General features: G+C 38.9%; 1 protein-coding gene across 3 annotated transcripts in view; it reads left to right on the top strand.

Annotated features, from left to right (window-relative positions):
• LARS2 (leucyl-tRNA synthetase 2, mitochondrial) overlaps window positions 1-20,820 on the top strand; it is an 88,643-nt gene extending 67,823 nt beyond the window's left edge. For all 3 annotated transcript variants that reach the window (XM_055708467.1, XM_055708466.1, XM_055708465.1), the window contains 5 exons: window positions 2,878-3,047; window positions 4,065-4,142; window positions 6,253-6,364; window positions 14,881-15,008; window positions 20,501-20,820. In XM_055708467.1, the coding sequence (XP_055564442.1) occupies window positions 2,878-3,047; window positions 4,065-4,142; window positions 6,253-6,364; window positions 14,881-15,008; window positions 20,501-20,680 (668 nt within the window). In that variant the 3' untranslated portion in view covers window positions 20,681-20,820. The remainder of the gene's footprint in view (window positions 1-2,877; window positions 3,048-4,064; window positions 4,143-6,252; window positions 6,365-14,880; window positions 15,009-20,500) is intronic.
• The last annotated feature ends 668 nt before the right edge of the window (window positions 20,821-21,488 follow it).

Genomic DNA, 21,488 nt, shown 5'->3' with positions numbered 1-21,488 from the left:
TTCCCTCTGAAGCCGCTAAGTGTGTTGCACAATCCTTTTGCTGTATTTTTCCATCTTGAAAATGGAATAATTAAATTAGTGTGAGAAATGTGGGTATACAGTCTTAGTTGCAAAGTATACTAGAGCTTGGTAGTTAAACATTTTTTAAGAAATCTAAGCACAGGCAGGTATAATACTAGCAAAAATGCATTTAGTGTTTCAAATCAACCTGTTTACTACTTGAGAAACACAAAGATTTCAGAGTCCTGTTGTGTTAAGAGAGTATTGGAAAATGTGAACAAAAGGAGATGTTAGTAGCCTAAAGATACTTACAGGGGGGGAAAATGGAAAGTAGGTGAAAAAGTCTCATAATTCTTTAAGCTTGGATCTGAATTTTTAATGATAACAAAATAGTGAATGTTTCAATTGAAGAAATCAAGCAAGTTGTGGTGGGTTTGACCTTGACTGGATACCAGGTGGCTTCCAAGTCAATCCATCACTCTTCCCTCTTCAACTGGACAGGGGGAGAAAAATACAATGAAAGGGTCGTGGGTTGAGATAGGGACAGGGAGATCATTCAGCCGTTACCATCACTGGCAAAACAGACTCAGCTCAGGGAGATTAATTTAATTTATTACCAGTCAAAATCAGTGTAAGGTACTAAGAAATAAAACCAGATCTTAAAACACCTTTCCCCCACCCCTCCCTTCTTCCTGGGCTCAACTTCACTCCTGATTTCTCTGCCTCCTCCCCCCGAGTGGTGCAGGGGGACGGGGAATGGGGGTTACAGTCAGTTCATCGCACATTGTCTCTGCCGCTCCTTCCTCCTCACACTCCTCCCCTGCTCCAGCGTGGGGTCCCCCTCCCACAGGAGACAGTCCTCCACAAACATTCTCCAGCAGAGTCCTTCCCACAGGCTGCAGTTCTTCACACACTGCTCCAGCGTGGGTCCCTCCCACGGGGTGCAGCCCCTCAGGAACGGGGTGCAGCCCCTCAGGAACAGGCTGCTCCAGCGTGGGTCCCCCACAGGGTCACAAGCTCCAGCCTGGGCTCCTCTGCTGCTCCAGCGCAGGCTGCCCACACAGTCACAGCCCCCTTGGGCATCCCCCTGCTCCGGCGTGGGGTCCTCCATAGGCTGCAGGTGGATACCTGCTCCACCGTGGACCTCCATGGGCTGCAGGGCACAGCGTGCCTCACCATGGGCTGATTCACCACGGGCTGCAGGGGAACCTCTGCTCTGGCACCTGGAGCCCCTCCTGCCTCCCCCTGCACTGACCTGGGGGTCTGCAGGGCTGTTGCTCTCACGCAGTCTCACTTCTCTCTCTGGCTGCAGTTGTGCAGTTTCCCCCCACCTTCTTAAAAACATTATCCCAGAGGCGCTGCCACCATCACTGATGGGCTCAGTGCCTTGGCCAGCTGTGGGTCTGCCTTGGAGCGGCTGGCGTTTGCTCTATCAGACATAGGGGAAGCTTCTGGCAGCTTCTCACAGAAGCCACCACTGTGGCCCCCCCTGCTACCAAAACCTTGCCACACAAGCCCAGTACAGAAAATTGTCTTATTCAGAGAATATTAGGTACTGGTTCACATGATCCTTTGCCCTCCAGACTTGCCCTTGCAGATTCCTTGTCTTTTCTGCAGCGGACATGAGGGCAGGGCCTCATGTCATTCTCTGCCCTAGTGTGGGCAAGCGATCTTCCAGACTGTGCAGGACCACTTGTGGTCAAACTTACCCAGCAGCTTATTGCACCGTTAATACAGTCTGGATAATGCCAAGCCTACTGTGTCTAGGTGGTCTACATGCTTCTGATATGAACAGGAGATGGAAAGTTAGGGGAGGGCACCATATTCCCAGTCCCACCTGCAAAAGTTCATGAGGATCATGCAGATGTAGTCAATCAGGTTGTATTTTACTGTTCCCAGATGAGTAGAATGTCTTTCATCTAGTGCAATTAGACAGATAACCCACCTGTATTACAGTCACTCACACATCTTTTACTTCTCTCAGTCTAGTAGTGGCTCTGGTGGTCTTTTCAAGTGCAGTTGCCAGAGCAGAGTTGGAAGCTTTTGCCAGCTAGGACATCTTAGGATACATTGATATTGTGTAGCACAGCGTGTAGTGCTGTGCAGTCTAGTAGAAACACAGCACATCTGGAAAAGAGAGCTGAAGCCATATCAGTGCTGCACCTCGAGCCATCCTTTCACCAGTGGCTCTGCACCACACCACGTGGAGGACCTGGCTGTGAGCAGCAGTAGCTTGGGGCCTCTGTAGCGTGGTCCCTAGATCACAGAAACATGTTCTTAGGGCAGCCACAGAGCAGGACTGGTCCCTGCAGGGTCAGGGTAAACAGATGTATAATCACCCCATCCCAAACTAAGCTGTGTCAAAAGATGGTACCAAGGATCAGAGCCTATAGTCATTAGCACAGTAGCATCTCTGTACCAACAAAAGTACATGTCATTTCTAAAAAAAAATTTTAGAAGAAATCTCTCAATTTAAAAAATATGTTTGTGTATACATGTGTGTGTATATGTATGTTTGTATTCTGTGGGTTTGAAACATGGGAGCATATAGAACTGTTCTGTGAATTACTTAAAACATGAGATGAACACTCTAACATTGCAATAACATTGGGTTATTTTAGAAATTTAGCAAATATTCTTGCTGTGTGTGTTTTAAAGTCATTGCAGTAAAAGACTTTTGTTTTACATTATTATTTCCCTTAAGGCAACCCAGCATTATTTGCAAAAGCATTCTTAATTGCATTGACTTTTTTCATTTAAAATACAGGGGTTTTTTAGAAAAAATGTTTAGCGTTCACTTCCTTTTTTGCTTTTATTTAAAATTTTAGATGCGTTCACTGTAACTGAAATTTTTCTGCAATCTTTCATTAATCTCAGCTGATGCTATGCCAGGCGTTCAGAGATGGCAAACACGCGTCTGGGCACTTGTAACCAAACTTATTGAAGCAAGGACTTCAGGAACCATGCCCAACCCTGAGCTTCTGAATAAGAAAGAGAAGGCAGAAGCCAGAAAGATCTGGGAGCAGAAGAATCTGGTGATTTCTGAGGTTAAAAGAAACACTTAAATAGTTTGTATTTTACCAGATAAGTTGCTGCTTATGCTAAAACCATATGCTTGAGTTACAGAGCCAAAAGCTTTTTCCCCAGATGAGTAGCTCATATTTTTTAACTGAATTATTCTCTGTATGAGTAATTTTATTTACATACAAATTCTGTGGAACAGAACTGCAAAGTATTAAGATTTGGATTGGCAAAAATTCTCTGTTCTGTGCCTTATTTAAACGATGAAATGTTACGGCATTAAAATGTTAATCAGTCTGGGTTTTGAGCAAAGCTGTAGGTGAGTTATGCCGGTTATCTCTAACAAAAGCTTTGGTTCTGTTAGCTTCACACCTCATTATTATGCCTACTGTTTCATATAGAACGAAAAAAATATTTAGGTGAAAATACATAAGCGTATCCTAAAAAAAAAAAATTACTTAAATGATCGTTCATCCCTTCTTCTATATTGTCTCATGCTGTGATTAGTGTCAATTCAATTATCCATGACTCGGAAGGAGATACAAATACCTGCAAAATTAACTTAAAAAATATTTTTCTATGGATAAAAACATTTCCTGATAATCCTGTGGTGAGGGACCTTCCAGGCCTTTTAACAGACCTTGGAATTATAATCTTGCAATCTGTGGACAAGCTTTCACCAGCGTAACTGGATTTACAAGGATGAAAGCCTCTTGTAGGGGCAAAGGGAAGATACTCTATTAAAGGAAATAGAGGGTGATTACTAATACACAGTTCTCATTGTCCCTGATTGAAGCTTTAAGAATCCTGAAACAGGGGAAGCTAGTCAACTGAATTTTTATATGATTGATATTTTCCCATACATGCATGTGACTGCATATATGATGTGTTTGCATGCCAAAGTGGTTGTCATGTAAGAGGTACAGTGGTCATATTTCACAAATTGAAGTTGATTATCAATAATTCTTTTTTATTTGAAAACCCAATATTCTATATTTGAGAATTTTAAGCAATTAGTGATAGACCTTTTTTTCTGATACAAGGTAACAGAGTACTTCACAAAGGATCATCTGTTCAATGCAGCTATTTCCCGATTGATGAGCCTCACTAACATACTCCATGTAAGTATGCGATATTAATGAAGATATTTTTCTCTCAGACCCAGTTCCTGTAATTCTTTATACAAAGCAGGAGCTGCCTGAACTACAGGTCCAGCTTCCCGTAAGTCATTTACTGTCATAAGTATTGCTACCAAGTCAAGACCCTCATTGAATTATGCAGTTCAAAAGTACCATGTTCTGGTATCACTGTAACCCTGAAATACACGGTTTTGCTGGAGGAGCTTGATGGTATTAGAGCCACTAGGTTCTGATGTTTACATCTGCATCCTGTAGTTTGAAAAGGATACGTTTTGTTTAGCTGTGTTCTTTATTCTCTTTTGTTTTTAACCAAATTGCGTAGGTATATACCAAATTGGTATATACCAAATACTCTGTTTTAAAGGAAAGGATTATTCTTTGCAAGGAAAATCACACATGATCTTACATTCGTCAGAGACAGCTTTCACCACTAAGCTGTCTGCCAGTAGTAGAGTTTACAAATTCCCCTTTTTAAAACAAATGTAAAAATAATTTAAGTTTTTAGTATTTTTTATTTAGATTATGTTGTTTATCAGCCAGTGGCAATAGATCAAATATAATAAACTGTTATTGTTTTATTATTGTTACAGTTATTTTTGTTATTACTCTTACATCTGGTTGAGCAATCCTTCAGGTATATAATGGTAACCTGATCTAGACCACAAATCAGATAAAAATCTGGATTTTTCAAATTCTTTATTGAAATACCATTTTATACCTTATGGATTCCAAGGGGATTATTGGTAAAGTCATGGAACTTAAAAAAAGTTAAGTAGGGTGTGCACAATTGCTGTACTGAGATAACTTGAGTCTACAGTACTGTGGTGTGGGGAAGGTGACAAACTGTTCTTTAACTCCAGCTCAGTGATTCATATGCATTTTGTGCTGGTGGATGGTAATAAGTGATCGTTTATAAAAAATAAATAAATAAACATCAGTGTCCTACAGACAGCCAGATGTCTGAACACTGACATGTTTCTTGACCAAAGAAGGCCAGGCAGTATCTTACAAGAACAAGTTTCTGTATAGCAGGTTCACACTTCCTCTTTTGCTCCCAGTTGAAAAGGAGGAGGTGGGTGAGAATTAAATGTAGAAAGCAGGAAGTAGTTACTAAAACTTAAATCTAGTTTGCACTGACGTTGTTAGTATCAGTGATAAGAAGAAGATGCCATCTGACAACATTTGAGGTCTGCGTCAAACAAATGACTGGTTTTGGACAACTTTCTAGTAGACGGGAATGGGTGTTAATCACACCCACCAAGTCATTCTCATCAGCACATGAGTGCTGACATTTTTCTGTGCTGCTTCATTAGAGAGGAAAATTACAAAGTAAATACAGAACCTGAATTTACTATGAGATGTAACCTCTCAAACAGGAAAAGAAAGAAAGAGTTCATTTGGCTACTTTTAGTGCTATATCTTTTCTATTAAGATACAATAAATAGAGGAACAAAGATTCAAATTTTGTCACTTTAGCCCTTTGCAAGAAAGTGAAAACGTACTAGGAAAGCTGAACACTTTACTAAAGCAGTCTGAGCATCAAACTGTAAAAGGCAATATTCTGCTTTTCATTCCCAAATCCTCCTTCAGCTCTAAAACCTCACTTTGTCACTAAATTCAGCTTTGCTTAAGCCACTCTAGGATCCTGTACAACTGAACATTATCCCAACAAAAACCATGCTGCATTCAGCACAGCTTGACTCTCTTATAGAAGTACTTCAGCTCTTCTCAAATAGCTGTGATTTTATCTAAGACTGCGCTTCTACAAGTGGCAGCACTCAAAACGTTTTTGAGGGCCACTGTTGTCCCCATGGGTCTGTGTTCAGACTCCCACACTAGAGCAGATTCCCGAGGGACTGCATCAGCCTCTTCAGGATTAGTTTCCAAGTGCTGGAGAGGACTCTGTGACCAAGAGTTGCAGTTTTAATTCTCCATAACTTTTCTTAAGGTTTCCAGTTTATTGTGAAAGTATGCTCTCATAAGCATAGAAATGGATTGTAGGTTTCCTTACTGCATTTTCTTCTTAATTAAACTACTTGCCCCCCACCTCAGAATATTAACAATTTATTTTCTTTTCCTTCTGTTTGTTTAGCAAGCTTCTCGGCCTGTTATTCTCCACAGCACAGAATTTGAAGGTGCTTTGGCTTCACTCTGCATTATGCTTGCACCTATGGCTCCACACATTGCATCAGAGATGTGGAAAGGTATTTACAGAAATAAACTTTTTATTGATGTTCCAGGAGAAAATGGCAAAAAGTTTGCAAAAATACCTTTAACATAGTACCTGTGTCACTTATCCCTGAATTCTGCAGCTGTCTTGACACCTTCTGTCATAATTCCTAAACAAACTTGAATCTTACGGAGTTGCCGGATCTCTCTTTCTGCTTTTAGTTTCTTTCCACTTGGGTACGAAGGTGGATTTCTTGAGACTAGGCAGAGAAAGGGAGAAGGAAGAAAAATTCAAGACAGGACTTGCATGAGGAATTCATCTGTCAGCTGCTGGCTGCTCCGGTATATGGATGGCAGTATTAAGAGCTGAGCGTGGGGATAGGGACAGCCCTTTTTCAAACAACTCTTTCAGAGTCTTTGGACCGCGCATATTTTCTTTCAGGAATTCAAGCAAAAAGAACCATGTCAGAGAGCTGTATACTAAAAAGACTAAAGGAGTGTTCAGTAAAAATCCTGCTCTTGTAGAATTCTCCAGAGACCGAGGGATGTTATGCTGCAAATTAACCTCTCGTGGAGAGTGAGAATGGTGGACAGGAAATCTTTTTTAAGATCTGTCACAGTTGTAAACCTTGAGATCTGAATTCCAAGTGGGCTAAGTTGCATGGTGCTGCTACAGTTAAAGCCTGCGAAATAAGGGATGTGCATGCCAGAGTTCAGCCATTGCTTTTAAGGTTCTTTGGAGCAAGTCCCAAGACGTATGTGGGAAGATAGGAATATATTCTGCATTAAGACTGGCCACAAATTGCTATGTGGTTTTGGACCTAATGTTAGCCTTTGGACGCTGTTTTAACAGTTTTATTCCAACAGTCATCCTAAACCGTTGTGCATTCAAGTGTTTACAGAGCAGAGCTACTAAATTGCTTATATTTCAGAGTTGTGCATGGCTCTGTAATAATGTTAACTGCCAAAAAAAGGCTGCTCCTGTTGAAAGCAATAACATAGGGGCAGAGACTCTGGAAACAGAATGATACACTAGGGAGAATGGGGTTTTTTCCTGTGTTTTCATTTCCAGTGTTTTTAAGATGTCTTAATACAAGCTTAATTGTTTAGAATAAAGAGTGGCATCAGACATGATCCATCTGGAGAAAGCTACTTCTGGTCAATATTCTCCTACAATGTGAAGTACCGTCTAATTAAAGTTATACTTAAATGGAAGTAATTGCCAGGACTTCGTTTTCCACGTTGGTTGAGATGTAGGCAGAAGGGGTCCAGGCAAATTATTTAATAAAAATCCAGTACCTTGTGAACTTGAAATTTGAATACATGTTAGGGAATAGAGAATTATCAAATATATTTGATAAAGAGACAAAGAACATTAGAATGTCTTAATTAATGTAACTTGTCAAACATAAAGCTTAATTCTGTAGTGTCTGGAATGTTAGGGAAGGTTGTCTTTTCTTACTACTAAAATCAATGAGAGTGGTAAACATTTTCTGGATCTCTCTCTGATGTAAGAATGAAAAGGAAACATAAAAATTGGGAGTGTATTGCCCTCAGCTTCTGTATGCTTTTAAAGAGAAAATTTTGATTGTGTGGTCCAAAGACTGTGCATTGTCATTCAGTGCAACTAGCATTAAAAAAAAACACAAAAAACCAACATTGCATAGTGATTACTGCCTGAAGACTTTTATGACTAAACATGAAAATCACAATCCCTTAGCACGGTCATCATTACAGTACATTAAGGTTATTAAACAATTTCATCAGGAGAGTGTGTGTACATTTAAGTACTGTGTTGAAGTAAGAAGGCTGTATTATTTTGGAATAGTCAATATCTAGCAGTTGTCCTGGGATTGGGGTTTCTGGGGAAAAATGTCCAACTGTAGTCTAGAGAAAGATTCCCCAAGTTCATGTTCTGAATTGTACTCTGGTTCCACCAAGTCTTGTTGCTCATCTGACGTAACCGATTTCTTAAACTTTATTATGTATGTATGATGATGCTTTCTTACTTTAAATAGTTTCAGTATAAACATCAAGCTTCCTAAATACTCTGTTTAGTTCTCTTTATCCTTTTGTTCTCCATACACACTCAGAGTAAGTCACTCTTTTTGTACCTTGGCTTTGCATCTAAATGCAGAGGTAGTGCTACTTCCTCTCTCGTAAACTAGTCAGGAAGAGGACTTTGTGTATTATTAGCTCTATAAATAGCACCTATAGGAGTGGACCCCCGCGCTTTGATGAAAGCCTATGTCTGCTATTGTAATGCCAATAATAACACATAAGCAACATATTCATGATAAAATACTGACATTTCATTCCAAAATAACTTGTACGCAGCCTTTGAATTTTGTTTGATTTAGTGATTAAAACAAGGGGCATTTTTCTTTATGCAGGGAAAAATGAAACTGGGAAATCTGGAAGCCCTGTAGTTTGTGTCAAGCAGGTAATTTGGCAGTTAAGTAGGAATGCTTGTAGGAGCAGTGACTTGTTCTTGTTAACCCTGAAGCACATTACGCTTCCTTGTGTATTTAAGCTTTTTTTGAACAAAAAGGATTTTGCTTTCTTATTAGTGTTTCTCATTAGAAAGTGTTTATTATATAATGAGATATGCTTAATATTAATTTTACGACATCCTTAAGAAGGCTGTAATAAAGGAGAGGAGAAGAAAGTAGAAGAAGAGAGCATTTTCATTAATTTGATTGTTTGCATTGTGCTTCACAGGATGAATAATACCTTTACTGTTGCACTGTAATCTCTCCTTTCATGCTTTCCTGATCACTGATTATGGTCATGAAACATTTTAAGAAGAGAGTACAATAGAATTTAAAACCGAATGTGAAACAATGACAACCTACAATAAGACCCTTATTTATGTATGGTATTATATTAAATTAATTCTGCCAAAGATTTGAAGACAATTAAACCACAGAACTATAGAAGTTTCTGGTTAAACACCTGGAGTGAGGCTTTCTGGAGGTAGTAAAATGAATTTTGACAATTGGAGGCTAGAAGAGCAGGTGTAAATAGTACTTTTTTCAGTTTAAATGACAGGTGTTCTGGAAATTGAAAAATAATCAACCAGCCTTTTCTCCTTTTCTAGTTTTGGAATAAAAAGCTAGGCTAGCATCTATAAATATTAAAGTCTTAAAGGCTTTGATGTCCAAAATATGATAACCTGCTACTGTTAGTTTTATTCAGTAATTACATAAAATATTCTCCTTTGATTGAAAAAATTGCATTTAACTGCAAAACGTGGTAAATTTTAAGTATCTAACAAATTTTCTTAAATACTGGTATTCTGAATGCATTCATATTTAAATAGCAAAAAATGCTTGTTTGCATTTTAATTTCCCTTTCAATCTAAAAGCTGTTTGGCACAGATCACAATGAAATGTAAAAAGAAAAAAAAAAGAAGGCAAATCAGTGTTTTCTCATGTAGTATCTTGTAGAGATTAAAACATGGCTACGTGTATAAATATGAATGTAGGTGCCTTCGTGGTTATCAAAAAAAGTTACAGCTGGAATTAACTGCAAATCAGTCGATCTTAATGGTTACCAACTAATGAAATTATTAGGAAAATTACAAAGATTATTTTAGAATGTTAATTATAAATGCTTTGCTTGACATTTTAAGTAATGACTAGCATCAGTGATGTAAGTAATTTTGATTGTAATAATGCTCTCCTGCTTTGCAAGAGTTGTGTCAGTGTTCATTTGAAATTTTAGCTTTTTAGTCTGCTGTGGATTTTTTGTTCATTTGTTGATTAACTTTGCAAATTCAGAACTGCAGTCTGATATCCCAAGCATGCTTCCGATGTAATATGCAACTTTTAAGTACAGTTAAAGTAAAATTAGGTAGATTCAAGGCAAAGCAATTTTTGTTCTTTGCAGCTGAGGAATTATTCTCCCATGAGGTTTAGTTTATATGGGACCATCTTGTTTTCCTGCGTCAGATAGAAATGAAGGGTTTGGTCTCTTTGTGAGCTGGTTGGAGAGCGTACTTCAGTATTGGAAGTAAGTCTTTCCAGTCTGAGTGAAGGAAAAGCTGCTTGAATGCTGTTTGGGAAGTGCCTCATCTTTCAGCAGCTGAACAATGGTAGCCCAGTGCTTCGATACTTTGTGTGTGAAGTTCTTTCTCCTGCTTAGAGGAGCACAGTTTTCAGTATTCTGGTGTATCAACCTGATGGTCTGAATTGTGCAGTGAATACACTGGTTTATCGCTTAATAACAGAAAAAGCAACTGTAGCCCCTCAGTGTGGGAAGAGTTCATCCGGCTGATATCTTGGCAGTTTATGAACACTGACAGGATGAGGAAATCTGTTTCCTTCCTGAAACCTTGTATCTGAGGAATATACAGACACCATTTGAGACTTTTTTTTCTTCAGTTTGTTTGTAGTAGTACAGGATTTTGCTGTCCAGACAAGGATATGAAACTGCTTATTGTGAGTTGTTAAATTTTTATGAGAGATGGCACATGAAAGATACATGCTGATATTAAACACATCTTAAGACACATTGAAATTAAATGTAATTATTGGAATTTGTAATGGTGTAATTGTCTTAGCAACATTTTAACTGTCACTGCAGTAGCTCTTTTGCAAGAATTTCTTTGTCTGAATTCAGTCCTTCTCAAGAAGGCTTCTGTGAAGAATAGAGCTGAGTAGAAGCTAATTAATGTTGCAGATTTTAATTGAAAATCTGAATGCAGAAATCCCCCTTCACAAATCCATGAAGAAACATAATTTGGGATTTTTATTTTTTTTTTCCTCCAAGAGTAATGACCCCAAGAGAAGAATAGTAAGTCTGTACAAGTGGAGGAAGGTGGATTATTTTCAGAAGGTTAAAAGGATTCACGTGGAGTTTGCTGAATTGGAAACACATTCTAGAGTCTGCTTTTAGCAACCCAGGCTTTTCACAACCCGATTCCGTATTCCTATACCAATAGTATAATACCATTTGTTTCAGAGCTGTCTAGAAAACAGCTGTTACTGTGTTGCTCTGAGTTCTTTGAGGTTGCAGACCATTTCACATATGACTAACATACTCCTCCTGGGCTGCGGAAAGGTATTTCAGGTATGCAACTTGTCTGAATCTGCCAAATAGGAAGATTCATTAAATAGTAAAAATGCGTGTCAAGAACAAAGTAACGTGGTAACAATCCTTTCCTTGGAAGAGGCTGCAGAGGCAAGTAAGATACTGACCCAGAATGCATCTCCACTTACCCTTACACACTCCTGCTCTGGGCTTTTTAAATACTTTATCTGATTGTCTGCTAGTGTGGTGGATTTTTACTTAACACAGATTTCAATTGTTTTGATTTAGCTAAATCCAAAAATTATCAACATTTGGATAAGACACCCTCACAGTCACCTTATACTCTCCACTCTGATCTTCTTACATGTCCTGTTAGAAGATCCATAGTCGTAAACTCTGATACTGGCATTGCTTGAGATGCCTTCATCAACTTCCTTTTATCAACCATTAAGGCTTCCATCCTCCTTGCCTTTTCTGCTTTGTTAACCTCTCTGTGCCGGTGCTTGTCCCATGCCAGCTCTTACTCAGTTTGCTCCATAATGACATCTTTTTCTCTTGTCTACATAGTTTTGTGTCAAACTAGCTGCACTGTTGCTGGAATTTTACAGATATTTTTTTCTAGTGCTTTTTTCTGTAAGACTAGAAGACCTTGCAGTCCTTACACCTTGCTGATACGTGATTGCTTCAACATCTTCCTTCTTAAATCTCTTTAAAATGAGAATCCGCTCTTCCCTGCCATTTAGCACCTTAGGGGAAGTATTATGCTTATGAAGTACTCACATAATGCTAATAAAACATTCCCATGGGCTGAAACGTTGTTAGACTTGTCCTGTCCCCTCCGTCTCTCAACTCGCTCATTTACAGTAATATAATATGCATTTAACTTGGTGTTTTAACTTGACTCCAATGCTGTGAGTTACTGGTTAGGGAAACCTTGTTCTAGTATTAGCTTGCTAGTCAGTAAAAATCTGTTGAAGCAGATTCAGTAGCAAGATCAGAGCTTCAGACTGAGCACAAGTATTGTCTTTGATCTGTCCTGTGTGGCTGTACAGATGTGTACATAAAAGTGAACGGCTTACAGTAAGTAAAAATGTACTCAGTTGGCTTTCTGTCCTACATTTGCAAGAGAATCTATAGCCATAAAAGCAAAATACATCAGAAAATAGAAAGCAAAATGTATGCTGCTTCATAAAAGTGCACTTCCCAGGCACTTTCTAGTGCAGCAAGACAGTAAACTAGGTTTTTAATGTTTTCACAACAGAAGGCTGTGAAATGGTCGGGGTTTAACTTCTCAAACAGTGCTTTTGTGTAATGTCTCAGAATCAAGTGGGAAGGCTGTCTTCGTCCTCACAAGTGGACCATCACCATTCTGGATCGTGGTGATGAAGTTTCTGGTCTTGTGTGTGTGCATTCTGGTCTTGTGCATTTTGAAAACGCAAACCAAATCTTTGCGTTTTCTGTGTTCTACAGCTCATGAACTGTGAATTAAGGCAGGAAGGCAAACAGGCAACAGAAGTAAAACCTTCATTTTGGTTTCCTGTCGAACTCTGTTTTCTGAAACTAGTTCTGTTGACTTTTGCACTTTTTTTTTAATACAGATGAGCTCATAGCTCATTTTGCAGCAAGAAAGAGAACCAAAAGATTGACACTGTGCTTAGTCACAGTTTATCTACTTCAGAATTAATTTTAAATTTTTTGGTTAGTCGGTTTATTAGGACTGACTGCCTCCATGGGATTTAAAAGTGACCCTGGTTTTGCTTTCATAGATAGAAGCTCTTGAATCGTATTAGGAAGTGTTTTTGAAGTGGCTTGAAGAAATCCACTTCAACAGGAAAATAAGGAGTGGCCAGTGTGCATGCTTCTGCACCAAGGCATGTGATCAGTTGGAAAGAAATGAGCTCATCTGGATGTTCAAATGCCAAAAAGGGAAGAATCTAGCAGCTGTTGTCTTTAAAGTCAACGTGATAATGAATCACCAATGTGAAGAATTTTTTTTCTGCTTGAGTTCCTATCTTTTGCTCTTTCAGTTTCTAAGCTACTGCTGTGAGAGAAGAAAAACATGCAAAATCAGACCTGTTGAAGTGTTTTAATCAATTATTTACCTAATAAGATTGTGGCTTTGTTGTCATTCTTAGGAAATTTGCACATTCTTGCTTGCAATTAGAAATAGCTCCCATCAGTCCACACCACTGCCCCATTCTGAATCATTCAGCAGATAGCAAGGCTGTGTGTCATTCTACCAAAGTGCTTTGTCTGCAAAAACACTAACAAAAATCTGGCAGATTTTTCTGCAGAAAGTTGCATTCTCTTTATGCGCCTGTTTGCTGTTACTCACTGTATTAGTCTAAACAATCCAGCTAGGTAGATTCATGTGGGTATTGTGCATGGGTTGGTTTTGCTCCTATGACTGCTGTTGTGCTGTGTTTTGAACAGCTTCAGGTGCCTCCGTCTCAACAGTGAATCTTGTGTTGATGGGTTTTCTTTATGCTTTTGCTTGGAGTTTTCCTAAACCAGATGAGATTTCACATACATTTTGCAGTTCTGAATGAAGCATGTACTTATAAAAAGTTTTAGTCTGTATTCTTATTCATACACAGTGAATGTTTTTAATTTAAAAGTTCCCTGGCTTTGTGAGACTCACAGGAGCAATCATCATCAATTTTGATTATATTTGACAGCCTCTTGTTAAGTGAAATCTTTCCATTTTGTCCTACAGCTGGAGCAAAGAGCAACATAAATTCCACTCGGAAGCTTTTATTCAGTTAAAGAATGCAGCTTCAGAATGAATTGCATCCTATTCTCCTATTACTTAAACAAATCAGGAACAAATTGTCTTGAGGAAAGCAAAGCCTATTTAATAAAAGGAGATCACTTATAGCCATTTTAGGAGCTTTTAAAAATAAAATCAAAGGATAAAGTGTTTTAGAATATATGTATCATAAGAAGGAGAGCAAGCTGTGCAAGGTAGTGTGGCACCTTTAAGTTGTAAGAAAATAGATACTCCACAAAATATGAGAAAATCTTGCAAGTATAGCTTGACTTGCATAATTAGAAGCTACTCAGCATATTACAGATGGTAAAATAATAAGCCATAATTGTTTATTATTTTGGTTGAGTTCTGAGTAAAATTTTAATCAAACTGGTGGTGTTATTGAAAAAAAAAATGCAGGATTATGATTGACTTCCAAAAGTAGACGTCAGTTTGTGTTGCAGTGTTATGATTTCAAATAACAAACAGTGGTCTTCTGTGCTGTTGGCAAAGTTACAGAGTGCTAATACAAATCTAAATTGTGCCCACATTGTTCATGTTAGCATCCTACACATGGCATAAAACAAGCGCTTCAGAGATGTATATCTTTCTGTTTATAATGTGCTGTATGCTCATCTAAACACTCTTATTTCCTCCTAGGGGATTTGCTTTTAAAGTCAACTTTATTCTGATCTTACTTATCAAATTCCAAAGATTGAATATTCTGGTTAAAGCCCAGCTGAATGTTTGACTGGTTTCATTTTCTAGGTTTGGCGCATATGCAAAACAAACTTTGTCATCATCATCACTGGGATGTTGATGTGCTGCATCAGTCCTGGCCCGAAGTAGACCCAGAGTACCTTCAGCCATCAGATGTTGTGGAGATGTCTGTTCTGGTAAGAGTGCTTTCATGTAGGTTCAGTGGTGGCTAACCAATGTGTTACAAGCTCAGAGGATGACAAAACTTCTGCTCTTGTCGAAGTCTGTTCCCCTCTTAGGTGGCTCAGTGAAAGGTCGGATAGAATAGAAGCTGCAATTACCATTGCGCTGAGTAATTAAAATGGTTTCCTACATTAAAAAAATGTAGCAAGTCTGGAAGGGAGACTATCTCAACAGAAACCTTTTTGAGTGACTGCATATTAGTACCTGTGGGGCTTTGGCCAATTAACCACTGTGGGCAAGGCCGGTGCAGTCAAAATTACGATCAAAATACAGGTCCCTCCAGATTTTTTGCCTGACAGCGCATTTATGAACTTGGCTCTGTCAAAAAATGTATAAGAAGGTGACATTTCTGGTGGTACCTGTAGCGCTATGGTTGCCTAATACAACCTACCATAAGTTGGGTTAAGTTGCTGTGATTTTTGCCAAACGACGTTTCCTGTCTGCTTTGGGCTGAGCTTCTGGCACGTTTCAGCATTTGGAGTATTCAGCATTCCGTATTTGGAGGACTGAGGTTGAGGAAAAACAGGTATCCTTGGTAATGTCATTCCAGTTTCTCTTTGAGCTCTAACATCCTTTTGGTCTAGAGAAGGAGCTGGCAGCTCAGCAGAAGAGCGGACACGTAAGTACGTTTAGTTAACCTGCAGTTCTCCAACATGTGTCTGTGCACACGCGCAGTGTAGTTTAGTGTCTTTTTTCCTGCCTCTCTAGCTAACTAGTCTGTATTCAGCATGCTCCCAGGCATCATAGAGCTTTATCATTAGAGAGGGCACAGCAGCAGGTGCCACTGCAGGCCATAGAGCGACTGCCTGGAGCCAGGCCTGTGGGATCCATGAGTAGTGTCTCAGCTCTTCCATCGACTCCTGGGCTCCTGGGCAACTTGCCTTCAGGTTCTTCGTGCTCAGGTGTTACGGTAGTCTGTAATGATGTAGTTGCGTACTATCAGATCTGCAGGACTCCTGCCTTTTCCACTGCTAACCACAGAATAACCTTTAACATACCATGCGGACATTCTAAGCTTAAATGTTTTAAATTAATTTAAATGTTTCAACTTAAAGACTTTTTGTGTTTCTGGACATTGAACAAAATGGAGCCTCTACAAGAAATGTTGTTTGGTCATGTAAAACTGCGTGTTCTATGTGCGTGTGTAAGAGAAACAGAAGCGATGCATTTTATCTGTATTTTATTTTGTTAGCTCCTTTGGGTAGAAGGAGTAAGGCAATTGGGTTATTTTTGTTCAGCTGGGTTTTTTGAGGATGGAAGAGATTGGTTGGATTTAGGGTACATCATGTTGATCCTTAACCAAAATATCTTTGCAAATAATTACATAGCTTGCCAGATCTCTCAGTCAGTCCACTTGAACAGAATGAGAACTGCTGCTAAAACACTAATTTTTCTAACATTCAACATACATCCTTAGCCGAGCCCACAGAGTGTGTATTTTTGGAGGAAATATTCAACTGGCTTCTTTTCCCAAACCAAGGAGGACTCAAGTGCCAACTGGGGTTAATAGCAGATTTAGTCTAATATTCCTGTAGGTTTACTGCTTGCTTGCTTCCTTCCTTCCTCTTTCTTCCTTTCTTTAAGTGATAAGTATTTATTTATACCAGTAAAAATCTTCACTGAGGTATAATCACTTTGCTCAAGCTTAAAATAAACCTTCACTTTCAAGCACAGCTAGCAAACATCTTAAATTCCAGCATTCAGTTTATAAGGAAGTCATGAATGAGAAATTGTGTAATTACAGAAACATCTTTGCAATTGTGGCTAAAGCAAATGAGTTATTAAATGTATCCTTAAAATAAAAACTTCAGCAATACAGGGAAAACTATGACCTCTGTTTTTAAGACTATACAAACAAACATGAAAACACCTAAACATGTCACTGGTATTTTTCTGCTGACATTAAAACTTCCTTCTCAAAAAAAGAAACCAGAAAAATAAAAATGAATTTTGCTTTAAACAACCATTATGAATTTTTTTTTGTTGTTTCTTTTCCTGACTGACTTTGTCAAAGCCATAACCTTTGTAGAAGTCTTGTAATAAGAGAAAAAACAACCCCTTTGTTGGGAGAATATGATGTATGTAAACACCTTCTTTAGTTTGTTGGGAGAATATGATGTATGTAAACACCTTCTTTAGTTCTGAGAAAGCAAGTGACTGGAAGACCACAGAGACAAGTTCCTTTTTCAAACTGGGAATAATTCTTGAAAATTGTGCCTAGGAGGTGTGCCTGGCTTTCTACTGTAAGAGGAAGGCAAGAGGGAAATATGGAGGAGGAGCGGGGAAAAGTCATCATAAATGTGAATATTTTAAAGTCTTGTGGACACTAGGTTTTTGTACGGCTGCAAAAATGAATAACCCTCATTAAACCAAGAAACACTTGACATACAGAGGAACTGGTAGCTGCAAAGAGGCAGTGTCTCTTCACAAGGCTGCACAGTCAAACTGAGTCTGTGGGCCACAACCCTATTCTTCGCAAGGCATCAAACTGCCTCAGGCTGCCAGGGTTTTGCCTGCTGAGACATTATGGGTTTATTTCTCTTGACACAAAATACTTCATTATTTCCTGTCTGTGCTGGAGTTACGTCTCTCTGTATTTAACCCAAAGCAGCAAAAGGAACCAACTCGCTGCATCCTTGGCCGATACAGTACAGAGTGCCTACAAGAAAGACATTTAAATTCACTGTATATGCATGGTATCCATTACTTCAAATGTTACTGCAAAGTTGAATATTTTTAATCCTACCGTGTATTGTTAATGCTGTGAAAAATCTGACCTGAATGTAGTGTGCATTTCATCCTGTGAACACACTTCTGACTAGCATTCCTCACATTTTCTAGGTGGTGCAGAACTGTTAGCAGCTGTGGTCTTATAACTGATGTTTTTACAAAACAAAAAAAAAGCCGGTGTCGTTTTTCTTGCTCTGGCACACAAGGAAGGCCTAAAAGGACACGGATATTTATTTTCATTTTTGCTTCTCAGAAGGATTATACATCAATAGTAAAAAAATGTTTGAGTGGAATTAAAAATTCCTCTCTGCAGCCTCCAGGTGCTTATTTTTCAGTCTTTGATATCATTTCATCCTTCATAACCTCTCTAGTTCCCTCTGGCTCCCTCTAGATCCAAAATATTATAAAATGCCAAATGTGGTTTAAAAAAAAAAATAAAATAAAAAGCAACAGCTTCCTTCCTCAGGGGAAGAAAGGACCCAAGCCTCACTTATTTCTCCTCTTGCAGTTTGCCATGGTTTTTCAGAGAAACGAGGCTGCCAGCACCCAAGTTTCTTGTGCTGGCACTTTTACCTGGAACTGCCGAGGGTTGTGATGGTCTAGTAAGATACAGACAGAGAGATGAAGACATAGTAGAAAATATTTTTCCTACTGAGAATCTAGCCCCGCAACTAAAAGAATATGTGAATAGAATGCTTGATACACACAAGTATGTGATGCAGATGCTTATTTTAAGAATGATGTTAATACATTTGACTTTGCATCATGATATTTATGATGAAAAGCCGCGCTGGAAACCTGTGCTGAAATCATAACCCATCTGCCATTTGATAGGATTTTCAGACTCGGCTGGCAGCAGGGTGTGGGAGGATCAGGAGACATGCTGTGGGAAGGTACACAGTGTCGGGTGGCCCAGGCTTCTCGACCTTTCTAGGAAAACACAACCACCGCAGTCATTTATTTGCTAAGTTGATTTAGACTGCTTGGCTTTTCTGTTGAGAACGGCACCAAACAGGCTAGCTGTGGCAAGGTTCCCCCAGCCAACATCCATCCACTGGGACGTGTTAATCTGCATCATGGAGGACAGTGAATGACATTTTAACTAAGCAGGCATAGTTTTGAACTGCAGGCTGTGTGTCCTAGCAGCAAGCTGACAAGCTTGCTTTATATTCTCACTAAAACTGTATCAGTGTGGATTTTACTGTTTTCTTTTTCATGGGGAATGCATTACTTCTCTGAAGTGCCCTGTCAAAAAGAACTACTTGTATGTATTTTTCACAAAAGCTCTAAAAATGAACTCTTCTGTGTTTTTTAAGGGATTTACTTTGCACCAGGTGCTAAAGGCAAAGATTAACACAGCCAGCCTTTTATGGTACCATGTTACGGATGCGTGTAGGAATAAAAGCCTATCTGTATTAGCACTACAAATTAATGTCAAGTCCAGTCCAGAAATTACTCATCCCAGCTGCATTTGAGACTTCATCTTGTTCCTTAAAAATCTGTCTTGACTTCCTCTCTCTGAGAATTGCAGAGATTAATTTATTTTCAACACAATGCAAACTAGGTAGGTGAAGCAGGTCTCTTGTCACCGGTGGTATGTTGCATACACGTATCCTGCATAAAATCCAAGTGAAAACCAAGCTGCATGCATTTTTATGTCTAAGCTGTATGAAGCAACATATATTCCTTTTAGATGATTGAGAACACATTACAATGATGTCTAAAGGTCAGATATCTGCAGTAGCTGCAGCAGATTTTTACGCAAGTAATTTGATCTGGATTTTTAAAAATCAAATTGATTCATTTGCTAAAATGTGGGATTGATATTCTTTTCATTAATCCACTGAAAGTACTCCATATAAATCTGAAAATTTTTGTAATAATGAATTTTATGCCAGTTCTAGAAAAGTAGTCAGTCAGGCTCTGTAGTCCCTGTCCATTTTCTGCTCTTACTGGGTGACAGAAAGGATTTATAAGATTATTTTAAAAATTAAGGTGATTCCCACTAAAGGCCTTACTCAGTTTTACTTACGTGATTCTGCCCTGCTAATGCAAAACCAGTATGGAAACTGCTCTGTAAACCAGCCACACACGGGAAAACATTACCTTATTGTCACCTTTGTGGTTGGTGTTGGCTTAGCAAGTCATGTGTTTAGTGTGAATAAAACATAATGAGTTAAAGCCTATTTTTCTAAAAATAAGTGATGATAGATCTTTCAGATACCTTTTCAGCTACAAATATTTTTATTTTAATGTCTTGCATGTGAATCCCAGTGAGGAATCACATAGCTGTGAAGAATCCAAATTGCAGCCTAGAAGTATGTACAAACCAAGATCCCCGCCTGACAAACCATTATGTTCATGCTTATTCAGTATTCAGCTTGTGTAACTACTGTGGTTTTAAATGTAAAAGATTGCCGCATTGTGTAGCGACATGCTGCTTGCTATCTTCAAAACTAAGACTTCCTATGGCCACTTCTTCAATTTTCCTTGACTATCGTGAATCAGAGTTTCATTCTCTTTATTTTATGGTAGATGGACAGGAGGTAAGGAGAATTTTATCCTCTACTTAAAAAGGTTGGAGTTGGAGAAAAGAAAGTTTGATCCCTTTCTCCCCCTCCCCATGTAACAAGATGGACTGGATTCAGGAAATGAAATTGTATAAATCAGTCTAGTAACTTCTCTTTTTTCTTGTTTTCATGTCTGTCTTTTTCAGATCAATAACAAAGCTTGTGGCAAAGTTTTTGTTCCTCAGCAAGCAGCCCGCAATTTTGAAGAAGTGCACGAGCTAGTTCTTCAGAGTGAGCTTGGAGTCAAGCATCTCCAGGGACGAACCATTAAAAAGGCGTTTCTGTCTCCTAGAACTGCCCTTATCAACTTCTTAGTGCAGGAGTAGCAAAGGCTCTGCTGGACTGTAAAAGGGAACTGGAATATTTTGAGGTGAAACCAATTCAAAAAGACCAGTTATGGTTATTTAAATCTCATGTAACAGTGGGGAAGAAATGTTATTAAAATCAAGTTGCTGCTAAATCTTCATTTTGTGTCACAGTAAGGTGCTGTTTGTCCCTATTCTCTGGAAGAATGAGAAGGAAGCGTAGAAGAATAAATCATTGTAACAGAACATAAATGATAATAAAGCACATGGGCATGGGGTTTAGTGTTAACCTCAGGAATATATCCTATTGGAAAGCTGGCTTGGCTAAATGCAGAGGCATAAATATGTTTCTAGGACTAAACAATTGCCCTCAGTGGTGCTATGGTCAGTCTTTGCTCCCTGTATCTCATGTTTGGGTACCCTACCATTAACTAACATTTTAAGTTGTAAGAAAATGATACTACTGACTGTTAATTCAAAAAAAGGATTTCTTAAGTACTGACCAATAGCCTTGGGCACAGCAGGTAGCCAGAGTGGGGTGGTTTGATATATTTCATATACGTTTCAGAGCCAAGCCAAGAGAAAGGTCAGGCTATTTAGCCAAGCCCTGCCTTAGCCAGGATCCTTCTTTCTCACTGGCATATTTGTGTTGGCTTATACGTGAGAGGTTGAACTTCAGCGAAGTGCTGGAGGTTGTTTCTGCATGAAACAGAATGGAAGTTACTTCCTATGCATGAGCCATCTCAGAGACTTTGGGGGGATTCAAGAAAGGGATGAGTCGGCTGCTAGAAATGCAGCAGTGGGGAAAGCAGACAGCACGCTTTTTGCC

This window comes from Falco cherrug, chromosome 4, assembly GCF_023634085.1.
Source record: "Falco cherrug isolate bFalChe1 chromosome 4, bFalChe1.pri, whole genome shotgun sequence".
Taxonomy (NCBI): Eukaryota; Metazoa; Chordata; class Aves; order Falconiformes; family Falconidae; genus Falco; species Falco cherrug.
This window is presented reverse-complemented; position numbering and strand designations above follow the sequence as displayed.